Source organism: Aquarana catesbeiana, linkage group LG11, assembly GCF_042186555.1.
Source record: "Aquarana catesbeiana isolate 2022-GZ linkage group LG11, ASM4218655v1, whole genome shotgun sequence".
NCBI lineage: Eukaryota > Metazoa > Chordata > Amphibia > Anura > Ranidae > Aquarana > Aquarana catesbeiana.
The window spans coordinates 39,396,808-39,412,531 of NC_133334.1; the positions used below are offsets into that span (position 1 = coordinate 39,396,808).

The window sequence follows — 15,724 nt, forward strand, 5'->3', positions numbered from 1 at the left end:
GGCTGTGTGTTGAGTTATTTTGAGGGGACAGCAAATTTACACTATTTATACAAGCTGTACACTCACTACTTTACATTGTAGCAAAGTGTCATTTCTTCAGTGTTGTCACATGAAAAGATCTACAAAAATATTTAGAAAAATGTGAGGGGTGTACTCACTTTTATGAGATACTGTGTGCGTGTGTGTATATTTTTTTTCCCTTCTGTTGGCTGAACTGGATGGACTTATGGACTTGTGTCTTTTTTCAACCAGACTAACTATGTGACTATATGAAATAATCCAACACGTTTCAGGGGCCCCCTTCTTCAATGCATTAGCTGATTCACAGATATCATGTATTTCTAAATGTCGACACAATAAATCATTATTCCTTGTGATTGTACGATTTACACCTGAGGAAAGAGGAGGTCATTAAACCCCCGGAAATGTGTTTTATGGATACTGCTGTGTTCCAAAGTTAAAATATTTGGGATTCTAGAAACACTGTCTGGTGTCCTCATTATACTGTGTATTTGTGGTCCTCAAATCTGGACCCTCTACTTATGTGGAATCTTCCATCTTCCCATTGCACATGTTCCCGAAATATGCTGTAAAATAATGGTTCCTGCAGCAATCACCAGCTGGAAACTGGAAGATGCCAAGTACAGTGTAGATATTTGCCAGAACACCACGGATCTTCAGGTTACGTCCAAAAGTTTTTTTTATTGAAGAACAATCACATCAGAAACAGCAAAGAGCAATGTTTCAGAGCTGTGCAGGACACCTTCATCAGGCAGGTGATGACCCCCTTCGTCAGGCATGTGGTGAAGGGTTAGAACCTTTTAGAAGGGTCAGGCATGTGATAAAGGGTTAGAACCCTTCCCTTTGTCAGGCATGTAATGATCCCTTAGTCAGAAATGCGATGACGGGTTAGAACCTTTTAGAAGGGTCAGGCCATGTGATGAAAGTACAGGCACGTGATGAAGGGTTAGAACCTTTTAGAAGGGTCAGGCATGTGATGAAGGTTTAGAACCTTTTCCCTTTGTCAGGCATGTAATGACATCACATACCTGATGAAGGGGTACTGCGCTACTCTGAAACGTTGCACTTTGCTGTTTGTGACGTGATTGTTCTACAAAAAATAGAAAAAAAGTTTGAACATAATCTGAAGATCTGTGGTGTGCTGGCAAATATCCTCTCCTTATGAGGAATCCTATTTTTGTAGTATTCAGCCTCACCAGATCCCCTGTGCCCAGTCATATTTCGATTAATCTGACAAGCTAAATCGATGATCCCGTTATTTTCACGAGTATTGCACAGCAATAAAACCCCAACAGAGGTTCTAACCCTCCCCCCCCCCCTATCCACAATTAGAAATGAAATCATTTTGCTGGGCAGTTCTTTAACAATGCAATCTTGACTTTCCACCAACTAGTGAGTCAGACTGTGAAAACACTCCTAAAATGGGATTCCAGCTGCTAAAATTCAGTTTCTGGTCCTCATTTCAAGTAGCATGATATGTGTTATTGCTGAGACTGGTGTCCTGGTTATCAAGACGGGGGTCAAGGGTCAGCTGGGAGTCGTACAGTTGTGTTCGGATCCATCTTGCAGAGAGGTACTCAGTTCTGTTGGACTGTCTGCAATGTTTGGTTCGCTGCTGAAATGTCGCTGGGTGAAGTTGGGTTGAAGGAGCAGACATGGGTCCGAGAGCTCGGTGTCCTCCGATCGGGGGTGCATGATGGAAGCCATAGCCAGGAGCTGGAGGTCTGTGTGACCGTTGGCGACTGTGTGCCTCCGAATACTGCCGCATCTTTCCAGGTACGCCTCACCTTCCTGTTCCGTCAGGGGGGACAATGAGCGTTCGATAGCAAGTGAGGTGCCAACGTGAGTGCTGTAGGACATTGGATCTGACCTCATGTGACACTTGGGGAAGCGATGTTCTGGAGAAAATAAAAATGTAGACAGCACAGAGAAATTAACAAAATGATTATTATTACAGCGAAGCAAACCAACAAACTGCAGCTGAAGGCCCAACCCCATCTTTTGAAAAAATACAGAAGCCCAGAGGGTGATAGAATAAAAAAAAAAAAAACAAGTTTTGCTAAGACACTAGCCTGCTTTACAATGCTGTACCTGAAGAAAGTCCTCTCCAAGGTCCTGTTCGTGTTTCAGATTGAATAATGCCCAAGTTAAAAAAAAAAAAAAGCTGGAGACTTCAAATATGGGCAACGTATGGATTGTAGTACCATTTTCTAACCTGTAGAGGGCCATGTTGCTACAGTGTGTTTTCTGCTATTTAATACTTTTATTAAACCCCAAAAAATCCAAATATGTAATGTATTGTAGCCCACCAGACCTTAGATTAGGCAGCTCCATTCGTTTTTTTTTTTTTTTCCAGGCAAAGACCACTTTCAGCACATACAGAAAATACCTGCTGACCCTGCCAGAAATCCAGTGTCATTGTATCTTCCTGGGAACTCAACTAATGTATCTTCCTTCTGTAAACTACAAATCATAGCCTCACACAGGGCATGCAGCAGACCTGTTCCTACATGCATTGCACACAGCTGAGATTGGATTCTTGTACAGACAATCTGCAAAGTGTGTAGCTGGCTGTTGCAGTTCTGACCTTTGAAATCCTCAAATCGGAAAGGCAGCAGAGCTGCAACAGCCAGATACACACTGTGCAGATCAAGGCTGTGTCTGTAATAGAATCCAACTTCAGCTGTGTGCAGTGCGGGGAAGAGCAGCTCTGCTGAGAGCCCTCCCAGCAGTGACCATTTCTCTGCCCTACTTACCTCTGTCCCATGCCCTGCTACCCTGTCCTATACCCTTCTGACCCCATCCTCTGCCCTGCTGACACTATCCTATGCCCCTACTGACCCCTGTCCTCTTCCCTACTGACCCCATACTATGCCCCGCTGACCCCCTGTAATCTTCATTACTGACACCGTCCTATGCCCTGATCCTGATAATGCTGTCCTATGCCTGCTGACCCCTGTTCTATGCCCTGCTGATACAATTCTGTGCCCCACTGAACCCCTGTCCTTTTCCCTACTGACCCTATTCTATGCCCTGCTGATGCTGTCCTACTGTATCCCTCGCTGATCCATCCTTTTCCCCACTGACCCTCGTACACTGCCCTGCTGACCTCATCTTCTGCACTGCTAGCCCCTGTACACTGCCCTGATGACACCCCGTCCTCTGCCCTACTGACCCCTGTCCCCTGCTTGCCACTCTTGACCACCCTGCTGAATCCCTGTTCTCAACCCTACTGACCCCTGAAAGGCTAGATTTGGTCCTGGTGTTGAGTCGGACTCCTCGAGCTGCCTGCTCTTATTTTAGACTGATAATTAACCAGCTATTGGCAACTACTAATTTACAGGTGCAGGAATTTGGGAGATCGGAGGTGTGAAGGTGCAGGAATTGGGGGGATCTGAGGTGTGACGGTGCAGGAATTGGGGGGATCTGAGGTGTGAAGGTACAGGAACTGGGGAGATCGGAGGTGTGAAGGTACAGGAATCAGGGTAATCTGAGGTGTGACGGTGCAGGAATTGGGCTAATCTGTTGTTTGAAGGTACAAGAATTGGGGTATTCAGTTGTGTGAAGGTGCAGGAATTGGGGTAATTTGAGGTGTGAAGGTGCAGGAATTGGGAAGATCAGAGGTGTGAAGGTACAGAAATCGGGGTAAACTGAGGTGTGAAGGTGCAGGAATTGGGGTAATTTGAGGTGTGAAGGGGCGGGAATCGGGGTAATTTGAGGTGTGAAGGGGCGGGAATCGGGGTAATTTGAGGTGTGAAGGGGCGGGAATCGGGGTAATTTGAGGTGTGAAGGGGCGGGAATCGGGGTAATTTGAGGTGTGAAGGGGCGGGAATCGGGGTAATTTGAGGTGTGAAGGGGCGGGAATCGGGGCAATTTGAGGTGTGAAGGGGCGGGAATCGGGGTAATTTGAGGTGTGAAGGGGCGGGAATCGGAGTAATTTGAGGTGTGAAGGGGCGGGAATCGGAGTAATTTGAGGTGTGAAGGGGCGGGAATCGGGGTAATTTGAGGTGTGAAGGTGCGGGAATTGGGGTAATTTGAGGTGTGAAGGTGCAGGAATTGGGAAGATCAGAGGTGTGAAGGTACAGAAATCGGGGTAAACTGAGGTGTGAAGGTGCAGGAATTGGGGTAATCGGTTGTGTGAAGGTGCGGGAATCGGGGTAATTTGAGGTGTGAAGGGGCGGGAATCGGGGTAATTTGAGGTGTGAAGGGGCGGGAATCGGGGTAATTTGAGGTGTGAAGGGGCGGGAATCGGGGTAATTTGAGGTGTGAAGGGGCGGGAATCGGGGGAATTTGAGGTGTGAAGGGGCGGGAATCGGGGGAATTTGAGGTGTGAAGGGGCGGGAATCGGGGGAATTTGAGGTGTGAAGGGGCGGGAATCGGAGTAATTTGAGGTGTGAAGGGGCGGGAATCGGAGTAATTTGAGGTGTGAAGGGGCGGGAATCGGAGTAATTTGAGGTGTGAAGGGGCGGGAATCGGGGTAATTTGAGGTGTGAAGGTGCGGGAATCGGGGTAATTTGAGGTGTGAAGGTGCGGGAATCGGAGTAATTTGAGGTGTGAAGGTGCAGGAATCGGGGTAATTTGAGGTGTGAAGGTGCAGGAATCGGGATAATTTGAGGTGTTAGGTGCAGGAATCGGGGGAATTTGAGGTGTGAAGGTGCGGGAATCGGGGTAATTTGAGGTGTGAAGGTGCGGGAATCGGAGTAATTTGAGGTGTGAAGGTGCAGGAATCGGGGTAATTTGAGGTGTGAAGGTGCAGAAATTGGGGTAATTTGAGGTGTGAAGGTGCAGGAATTGGGGTAATCGGTTGTGTGCAGGTATCGGGGTAATTGGAGGTGTGAAGGGGCAGAACACTCCGGGCAGAACTCCCTGATCGGAAGCCATTCGGCTGCTGGCTTTCCAGCATGCATGTCCAACAGAAGCTGGCCAAACGGCGGACTTCTGTTGGACCGACTGCCATACACATGGGCGGAATGTTATTGAACTGGCTGATGTCGCACAACATTCCGCCTCTGCGTACTAGGCTTAAGAAGAATCAGTGAGGATGTAAGTTGTCAGGGAAGAGCAACAGTGCACAGAATTAACTTTTTTCCCAGCAAAAATAACCATATAATTACTTGCTAGTGCTACTGCAATTACTCTAATGGGCAAAAAAAAAAAAAAACTCCTTTCAGCTCTGGCTTCTTTTTTTTAGCACTACAAACCTTGGCTGTTTTTAGTAGACTTTAGCTAAAGACAGGACTGCAGTTAGAAATCACAGGGCCCCATACAGCCTACCTGACAGGGCCCCCTTCCCCCGTCCAAAAGTGACTGAGGGCATAGATTTATCAGTCCCTTTCTCAGTAGCTTCAGCTGCACAGATGAATAAATAGGAAGCGCTCAGGCTTCCTGCTCATTCACACACTGAAGCATAGAAAACACTGTTTACTATGCTTCCGTGATACATGGACACAGGAGTGATTGGTACTGATCGCTCACTGTGTTCATTCAGGAAAAGAAGGAGCCAGTAATTTACAGGCAGAAGAGGATCAGTTCCTGCAAGAAGACAGTACAGTCAGACCTTCTGCTCAACATGTACCTGGGCCCCCTTCTGAACTGATGGGACCTGGGCCCGGTACAGGAGGGCTGGCTGCACTGCCTTATCAGCGGCCCAGACTAAGGAGACATTCTGTTTTTTTTTTGGTTTTTTTTTTTGTTTTTTGTTTTTTAATATCCACAGAAGACTGTACTAGGCATCTTGGCATTCAGGCTTAAATTTCCGAATGGCTGGGCTGTAGTAGAAGCTGTGGGGGGCAATACATCTACATTGCCTAATAGAGCAAAGGGGGAGGGGGGGGGGGTCAGTGACTAGGGGCATTATGATGACTTCTATACTGCAGGCTGTGCCTCAACAACCTCCCTAATGGGACCCCCTCCCACCTCCAGGCCCTATAGCAGCCATGTGGTCGGCTATAGTTACAGCACTGGTGAAGACACAGATGGCAAAAAAATACCTAACAGGGGTTGAGACCCTTCATTAACAAAGGAATAGCCCTTGGGACTTTGTGTGAATTGTGCACAGTTGGCCAATGAGAATGACAAGGATAAATGCAATGACATTTATTAAAAAATGATAATGCACACATGCATAGCATAAACAATTGCTGAGCCAATACAATTTAGCACATGGTTATAGGTTACAATAGTACATAAAGGGTAACATGGATATGCATGACATCTGGAAAAGCCGACGTGTTTCGCGAGGCATAACTCGCTCTTCAGGGGTGGATGGCATTTTGGCTTTGCCGATCGGGGAGTATGGGATCTTCTTTTTCTAGGCCCCTCACACCATTTGTCCAAACTTTTTACATGTGTTTTATTATATATTTTTAATGGTTTATTTTTTAGATATGCATCCACCCTTGAAGAGCAAGCTATGCGAAACGCTTTAGTTATTTATTTTTTAATAAATGTTCTCATTGCGTTTATCCTTGTGATTCTCATTGGGTCACCTGTGCATACTTCATACAAAGTCCCAAGGGTTATTCCTTGGTAATTGTTGTATAATTAGGGATGGAGGTATGTCATTGGTGACCCCAGTCATTTCTTTTATATGAAACCCTTCATTATCCAATTAATAACTAAAAAAAAAATAAAATAAAATAAAAAAAAGGAAGAAGAAGTAGAATAGCTGGAGTACCACTTTCAAAAATCATTACGATCAAAGAAACTATACTGGGCAATAATTCCAGTCAATCAGGTTTCCTTATTCTAAACTACTGCAAATCCCCATGAAATCAGTTTGCTATGAGCAATGCCATCATTACAGGGAAATAAACAAGATGGATCTCTGCTTTTGTTTTATAAATTTTTATTCAATTTATTTATTTATTAATTTTTTCCTTTAGCGTTGGTTTTGTCCTCATTAGGAAGAGCTGAAAAATGCCGCGTATGTCCATCGTCTGATAAAAATAAAAATCGATTTCCGGAAGAAGGCATTAGGGATGAAAGGAGCTGCTCACCGGGATACTTTTATACCACGAAGGTCTGACCTTTACAACAGAAAAAGGTAATGAGGATGTGTAGGATTACCCCCTAGGTGGTCTGATCAAGGCGGGGGGGATCTGTGTGTAGGCGGTAAAGTCCGGGAAAAAAGCTGAATACACCACTGAAATACACAGATGGGGTCACTTTACTTGCCCATGTATTAGGGTGCTTTCACACTGCTCCGTTAAATAAATGCAGTAAAAACACACATGCATTTTTTTGCCGCATGTTCTGAACTCCTGACTATAATCATGCACCTGTGGAAGTTGCTGCGTTTTCTATAGAAATCAATGCAATATGCATTTTTGGTGCGCTGTTGAAAAGCACACCAAGGATTCAGCAAGCCCCGCAACCCGCAGCGCACTGGTGTGAAGAGTTCCATACAATCTACAGGGATACTTTTTTCATGCATTTCTCTTCTGCTTTTTCTTCCGCAAAAATGCATCGAAAACGGGATCAGTGTGAAAGGGCCCTTAGAATTTCTTTCCATTCAAACCAAAATTTTACACTGCCTAACCAGACATTTAAGTAACACGGCTCAGTCAACTCTACACCTCCCACACCCCCCAGGCTGCAACTGGACAGTAAGCCCTGGTTCACACTGATGTGGTGCGGGAAACGCACAAGATTCGCTGCGTTTCCCCGCATTGCATTGCTTGGCAATCGCACAGCGTCCATGCGTTCAGCTGCGGGTGTCAATCTTAGATTAAAGACACCCCAAAACCGATCGCAAAACGCAGTGCGATTGCCAGAATCGCATCAGTTGGGCTTGAACACATTGCAAAGTAGTAATCAGGTCCCCGGTCCCATGTCATTCTACAAATTGAACACTCAGGGCTCGTACATTTCAGTCCGGGGCCCCAAAGTGAAGCTGTTGATGGGCTCTAGGGTCTCCGGACTGTCAGGCAGCAATTTAAGAAATGTCATCGGAGGCCTGTGATGGGTTGGGACTTGTTGTGACACCGAGAGCTGAAAACACTGAAATGGTAAACTTTTCAACCTGAAGTTTAGCCCGAGGGCTGAGCGTCCAGAGCAAAAGGGACGAGGATTCCAGAGGCCCCGAACATATAGTAGAGCACGAATACATGCAATGGTCACATGCCATGCTTTTATAGCAAGACTAGCGAAAAATAAAGCAAAGAGGGAGAATGGGTGTTGGGACGTTAGATACAGTGGGGATGGAAAGTATTCAGACCCCCTTTTTTCACTCTGTTATATTGCAGCCATTTGCTAAAATCATTTAAGTTCATTTTTTTCCTCATTAATGTACACACAGCACCCCATATTGACAGAAAAACACAAAATTGTTGACATTTTTGCAGATTTATTAAAAAAGAGAAACTGAAATATCACATGGTCCTAAGTATTCAGACCCTTTGCTGTGACACTCATATATTTAACTCAGGTGCTGTCCATTTCTTCTGATCATCCTTGAGATGGTTCTACACCTTCATTTGAGTCCAGCTGTGTTTGATTATATTGATTGGACCCGATTAGGAAAGCCACACACCTGTCTATATAAGACCTCGCAGCTCACAGTGCATGTCAGAGCAAATGAGAATCATGAGGTCAAAGGAACTGCCTGAAGAGCTCAGAGACAGAATTGTGGCAAGGCACAGATCTGGCCAAGGTTACAAAAAAAATTCTGCTGCACTTAAGGTTCCTAAGAGCACAGTGGCCGCCATAATCCTTAAATGGAAGACGTTTAGGACGACCAGAACCCTTCCTAGAGCTGACCGTCTGGCCAAACTGAGCTATCAGGGGAGAAGAGCCTTGGTGAGAGAGGTAAAGAAGAACCCAAAGATCACTGTGGCTGAGCTCCAGAGATGCAGTTGGGGGGATGGGAGAAAGTTGTAGAAAGTCAACCATCACTGCAGCCCTCCACCAGTCGGGGCTTTATGGCAGAGTGGCCCGACGGAAGCCTCTCCTCAGTGAAAGACACATGAAAGCCCGCATGGAGTTTGCTAAAAAAAAACACCTGAAGGACTCCAAGATGGTGAGAAATAAGATTCTTTGGTCTGATGAGACCAAGATAGAACTTTTTGGCCTTAATTCTAAGCGGTATGTGTGGAGAAAACCAGGCACTGCTCATCACCTGTCCAATACAGTCCCAACAGTGAAGCATGGTGGTGGCAGCATCATGCTGTGGGGGTGGCTTTCAGCTGCAGGGACAGGACGACTGGTTGCAATCGAGGGAAAGATGAATGCGGCCAAGTACAGGGATATCCTGGACGAAAACCTTCTCCAGAGTGCTCAGGACCTTAGACTGGGCCGAGGTTTTCCTTCCAACAAGACAATGACCCTAAGCACACAGCTAAAATAACGAAGGAGTGGCTTTACAACAACTCCGTGACTGTTCTTGAATGGCCCAGCCAGAGCCCTGACTTAAACCCAATTGAGCATCTCTGGAGAGACCTAAAAATGGCTGTCCACCAACGTTTACCATCCAACCTGACAGAACTGGAGAGGATCTGCAAGGAGGAATGGCAGAGGATCCCCAAATCCAGGTGTGAAAAACTTGTTGCATCTTTCCCAAAAAGACTCATGGCTGTATTAGATCAAAAGGGTGCTTCTACTAAATACTGAGCAAAGGGTCTGAATACTTAGGATCATGTGATATTTCAGTTTTTCTTTTTTAATAAATCTGCAAAAATGTCACCAATTCTGTGTTTTTCTGTCAATATGGGGTGCTGTGTGTACATTATTGAGGAAAAAAAATGAACTTAAATGATTTTAGCAAATGGCTACAATATAACAAAGAGTGAAAGTTTTAAGGGGGTCTGAATACTGAATACTCCGTCCCCCATTGTATATCCCCATGTGCACAATAACATAGAAAACTGATACTAATAACATACAATATGTCTAAGAGAATTTTGTCTTTATTTTACATGATATTAAAAGCATATGTTGCTATCAATAGAATACATTACAAACAAGTCTGTGCATAAGGTCTGCTAGAAGGGTCAATGCGTTTCGTGGATCATCCGCTTCGTCAGGACTGTCACGCCTTGACTGGGAACTTGGTGTTCTTGGGACGATTCCCTATTGCTTGAGCCACTGGGGAACTTCTTTCAGAGTAGAGCCCTTGTTACCAGATGCTGCTTGCTTATGGATTCTGGCTCTACCCTGTGGCCAGCTGTAGGCAGTCACCTGATCTTGTGACCTCTAAGTAGTCACTTCCCCCTTCCTGTCCTTGCCCTAGTATAGGTTCCATTTCCTGCTTGTTGGTGTATAATATATTGTATTTCTGGTTACCGACTTCTGCTTGTGCACGACTTTGCTTCTTGGATCTCAACCGTCCCTCCACCTGATACTGGGATAAGAAGGCTACCGGTCAGGAAACTGATGAAGCGGATGATCTGCGAAACGCGTTGACCCTTCTTGCAGACCTTATGCACAGACTTTTTTCTAATGTATTATATTGATAGCAACATATGCTTTTTAATATTGTGTAAAATGAAGACAAAATTCTTTTAGACATATTGTATGTTTGTTTTTAGTATCCGTTTCTATGTTAGTGTGCAGACAGGGGTATATCTAAAGTCCCGACACCCTTTCTCCCTCTTTGCTACTACATACAGGATGATACCCCTGTGTTCACATGTTTTCAATATAGTTACACTCCTTCCCACAAACACATGGGAACGTATAGGGAGTTTTGTACATACTGTTTCTATATTATGGTCAGGGGTAAAAAAAAAAAAAAAAATTAAAACTAAGAATTATTTTAATATTTTTGGTAAACATGATATTAACATGGTATTTTGCATATGATCTAGCTAGTGTCCTTTTCACATATTCTGGAGCAGTGGTGGTCAACTTTCTTGATGCAAAAGTGCAGCCACCAACATAACCAAAGGGCTGCACATAAAATTCAGTGAATATTCAACATTGCACATACACACACACACACACAAATGGATATGGCCAAATACTATAGGCATTATCCTGCAGATGGTCAGTTGCTGCAGCCCCGATAGAAGAGATGGTCAGAGACTGCAGCCCCGATAGAAGAGATGGTCAGAGGCTTCAGTCCTTATAGAAGAGATGGTCAGAGGCTGCAGCCCCGATAGAAGAGATGGTCAGAGGCTGCAGCCAGGATAGAAGAGATAGTCAGAGGCTCCAGTCCTTATAGAAGAGATGGTCAGAGGCTCCAGTCCTTATAGAAGAGATGGTCAGAGGCTCCAGTCATTATAGAAGAGATGGTCAGAGGCTGCAGCCCCGATAGAAGAGATGGTCAGAGACTGCAGCCCCGATAGAAGAGATGGTCAGAGGCTGCAGCCAGGATAGAAGAGATAGTCAGAGGCTCCAGTCCTTATAGAAGAGATGGTCAGAGGCTCCAGTCCTTATAGAAGAGATGGTCAGAGGCTCCAGTCATTATAGAAGAGATGGTCAGAGGCTGCAGCCCCGATAGAAGAGATGGTCAGAGACTGCAGCCCCGATAGAAGAGATGGTCAGAGACTGCAGCCCCGATAGAAGAGATGGTCAGAGACTGCAGCCCCGATAGAAGAGATGGTCAGAGACTGCAGCCCCGATAGAAGAGATGGTAAGAGACTCCAGTCCTGATAAAAGTCACAGGCTGCAGCCCTGATAGAAGAGATGGTCAGAGACTGCGGGTATGCAGTAGAAGACTGTCAGAGACTGTGAACATGCTCTAGGAGTTGTTGAGAGACTGGGGTCGCACTCCAGGAGACAGTCATGGAGACATATTACACGAGACTGCTAGAAATCACTGCTATACCTGGGCAATAGGGAAAGACAGATTAGTTTCTGCAGGGGCCCAGAACTCTGGTTGAAAATGGCTGCTGTAGATCATGCCCCATCATAATTATTTTATCCTTTACCATGGAATTGTAGAGAGAAACATTTTTCTTTGTTTTTAGGCCTTTTTAGACTATTGCTTTGGGGTAACATATGTTACTGCAATGCACGTTAGATGTATTACATTCGCTTTGAATGGCATCCCAATACACTAAAGTAATTGCAAGGGATTGCAGCGTGCCACAATGCACAGCAATATGCACCATAGCATGTTGTGTTACAAATTTTGTCGCACATCCAATTTATGAGATGCCCGATGCTGGGTTTTAATGATAAAAGGCGGAGCTTTTCTGAAAATTATATATTATATGTATAATAATGTATTCATTAATAATACCACAATTCATTAAAGGTTCAGCTTAAGATGCATGTTATTATGCCATGTTTTTACCTACCCCCCCCCCCCCCCCAAACACTCCCCCTTAAATTTCCCATGCGTTGTGTTTTTGGGCAGCTCGTTCATTGCAAAGATATGCCCTAGGTGCAAAAAATGCACAAAAGAAGTGCCCCAGCTATTGTAGAAAAACGCACCACACCAAAATGCATGGAACTGCGCGTTGGCACAATGTGTGGGGGCAAAAGAAGAATGGCACTGCTGCACGCCTGCTAAAGGGCAGCACCCAAAATTTTGGGCGTGTTCCTGCAATGCACAGGTGTAAAGGCAGCCCAGAGATGATTCTATTTTCTTTCTTTGCACCACGGGTGGAAAAAAAAACTAAATCGCTTGATTCCCCCCATTAACATAGTCCGTGTTTATGGGAGAATGCCTCCTGCAGCACTATTATATTCTACCAGCAGGGGGTAGGTGTGAGGCGTATTCCCGGGCGGGAGAACACAATGAATACTGCTTGCGGCTATAGCCACCGGTAGTAATCACATTTTAAAAAATCTGACTGGCTGGTTGTACCCAAGCCGAGCGATGGATTGACTTGGGTACATTCATCTTGCCCATACATGGATTGAATCTTGTCCAGTCCCTGCTGAACTGGGCAAATTTGAATCCATGTATGACTGGCTTTAACCACTTGCCGCCCGCCCACCGTCAAATGACGGTTGGGCAGCGCGGCTCTCGTTCTGTGTGGACGTCATTTGACGGCCTCCCAGAATGATCACTCTCGCGTGCCCCCCGGGGGTGTGGCGATCGCGGCTGCGCCGTGTTGCTAGGACATGGCGCGACCCCGATCTGTGTAAAGAGCTGCGGCGAACGTGAGGAGAGAAGACCCGATCAGCGGCATCTTCTCACAGGGGACAGCTAGGTATGTAATCAGGGCACTGATCATCAGTGCCCTGATTACAATTAAGTGCCAGCAATGATTGTCCACCACTGCCAGCAATCAGTGCCAACCAGTGCCCACAATTGCCAGCAATCAGTGGCCATTAGTGATGCCAGACAGTGCTGGCTATCAGTGCCGCCTATCTGTGCCCACCAGTGCCGCCTATCTGTACCCAGTGCCACCCATCAGTGCCGCCTATCAGCGCTCATCAGTGCTACCTATCAGTGCCCATAAGTGCGGCATATTCGTGCTTCATCAGTGCCACCTAATCAGTGCCCATAAGTGGCACCTTATCAGTGCCCATAAGTGGCACCTTATCAGTGCCCATAAGTGCCACCTTATCAGTGCCCATAAGTGCCACCTTATTAGTGCCCATAAGTGCCACCTCATCAGTGCCCATAAGTGCCACCTCATCAGTGCCCATAAGTGCCACCTCATCAGCGCCCATAAGTGCCACCTCATCAGCGCCCATAAGTGCCACCTCATCAGCGCCCATAAGTGCCACCTCATCAGCGCCCATAAGTGCCACCTCATCAGCGCCCATAAGTGCCACCTCATCAGCGCCCATAAGTGCCACCTCATCAGCGCCCATCAGTGAAGGAGAAAAAATACTTATTTACAAAATTTACTGACAAACTAAGAAAAACATTTTTTTTCTCAAATTTTTTTTTTTTTTTAGGAAAAAAACCCAAAAAACCCAGGAGTGATTAAATACCACCAAAAGAAAACTCTATTTGTGTGAAGAAAATGATAACAATTTCACATGGTTACAGTGTAGCACGACCGCGCAATTGTCATTCAAAGTGTGACAGCTCTGAATGCTGAAAAATGGCCTGGGCAGGAAGGGGGTGTAAGTGCCTGGTATTGAGGTGGTTAACGAGCCCTAATAGAGGTGCACTTTATTCCTGATTTGTTGGCTATGCTCCAACTACCATCCACCTGTCCAATGAGAGAGCCCCTAATTGCCCGCTGAGTCTCGATGGACAGGAAGGGGCATTTGGCAAGGCTTCAGCATGAAGCCAGTGAAAGCCAGGTCCTAGTTACATAGTGAAGCTAAATTAGAGAGGGGCACAGCGGAGACCTTTCTGGATAATTGTGGTAATAAAGGCGTCTTGTGGTGTCTGATCCGTGGCAGGACGTTATAAATAGGACACCAGGGTCACTTTAAGTCACACATACCTCTGTACTCAGGATCAGATTATCGTAGCCGCGGGACACCTGTCGTTTCTCAGTGCCCACATGGTGGGAACTTGGCAGGTTGGATGATTTATGTTCATTTAATGAACTCTGTCTGAGGACCTTCATGTTTATGTTGGGCTATAATTGTTAATCTAAACCTTTTAAGAAAGGAATCTTTAGTCAAATATTAATTCTCCTAAGCCAAACCGAACGAAGTCAGCAATCCGGGGCTGGAAGGTAGAATTTAAATGAGGGCTCTCAGGGAAAAATTAAAGAGCTCAATATCAAATGTAAAAAATATATACATATTTAGTGCGGATATAGAGAGAGGTTTAAAGCTGAACAGTGTAATTAATAGATCCTTTGAAAAAGACCCATGGGCGGGACGAAACCGGTCAGGTGACCACAGGTGGTGACATTTCCAGCCGACCACTTCCAGTTCCGGTTTTACATTGTTTTCGATGTTTTAATATGAGTGGACTACCTGGAATTTTGGATTTTATACAATATACAGAATTACGCTATATAGCTTCTTTTGCCATTTGTACCCATCCCTGGAGGCTTGTTGAGGACAACACCTTTTGTAGCTGGAGTTACAGCCTGTGGGACCACAGAGCCCAGCAGTCCTCATAACGTTTGCACACTTCTGAATAGGATTTCTGATGGCTCAGTGAGGACAACGCAAGCCACAGTGATACAGCCAGTGGGACTACTAAGCCCAGCCACCCTCTGAAAGCGCATCCGACTTGTGTTATGGGAGTCCAGGATCTCTGGTGTGTGAGAGGGCACACAGAGGGGAGCACAAATTTTGCACTGATGTTTGTCTTGGCACTTTATACTGCACATTGGATTAAGTTGAAGTTGCACTGGAAAATCCTACTTGGATTCACATGAACTTTATATATTTATTTGTTCGCTGGAATTTATGGTGTTTACATATTGTTATTTTATATTTGATATGAGTTTTTATGATTTATTTGGTGACGTATTAGTATATATATATATATATATATATATATATATATATATATATATATATATATATATATATATATATATATATATATATATATATATATATATATATATACATATATACACATATATATATATATATATATATATATATATATATATATATACATATATACACATACATATACATATATATATATATATATATATATATATATATATATATATATATATATATATACACACATACATATACATATACACACACATATATACACATACATATACACACATAGTATCTCACAAAAGTGAGTACACCCCTCACATTTTTGTAAAGATTTTAATTATATCTTTTCATGTGACAACACTGAAGAAATGACACTTTGCTACAATGTAAAGTAGTGAGTGTACAGCTTGTATAACAGTGT

The 15,724-nt window shown here is 44.6% G+C and overlaps 1 protein-coding gene across 2 annotated transcripts in view; it reads right to left on the bottom strand.

Moving 5' to 3' along the window:
* Nucleotides 1–1,339: 1,339 nt before the first annotated feature.
* The window catches only part of PRR5L (proline rich 5 like), a 115,316-nt gene continuing 100,931 nt past the window's right edge, over nucleotides 1,340–15,724 (bottom strand). Inside the window, exon 9 of one of the 2 annotated variants that reach the window (XM_073604188.1) lies at nucleotides 1,340–1,919. In XM_073604188.1, the coding sequence (XP_073460289.1) occupies nucleotides 1,549–1,919 (371 nt within the window). In that variant the 3' untranslated portion in view covers nucleotides 1,340–1,548. Of the gene's footprint in view, nucleotides 1,920–6,904; nucleotides 7,050–15,724 lie in introns of those variants that run through there. The other variant, XM_073604189.1, reaches the window with a different exon arrangement.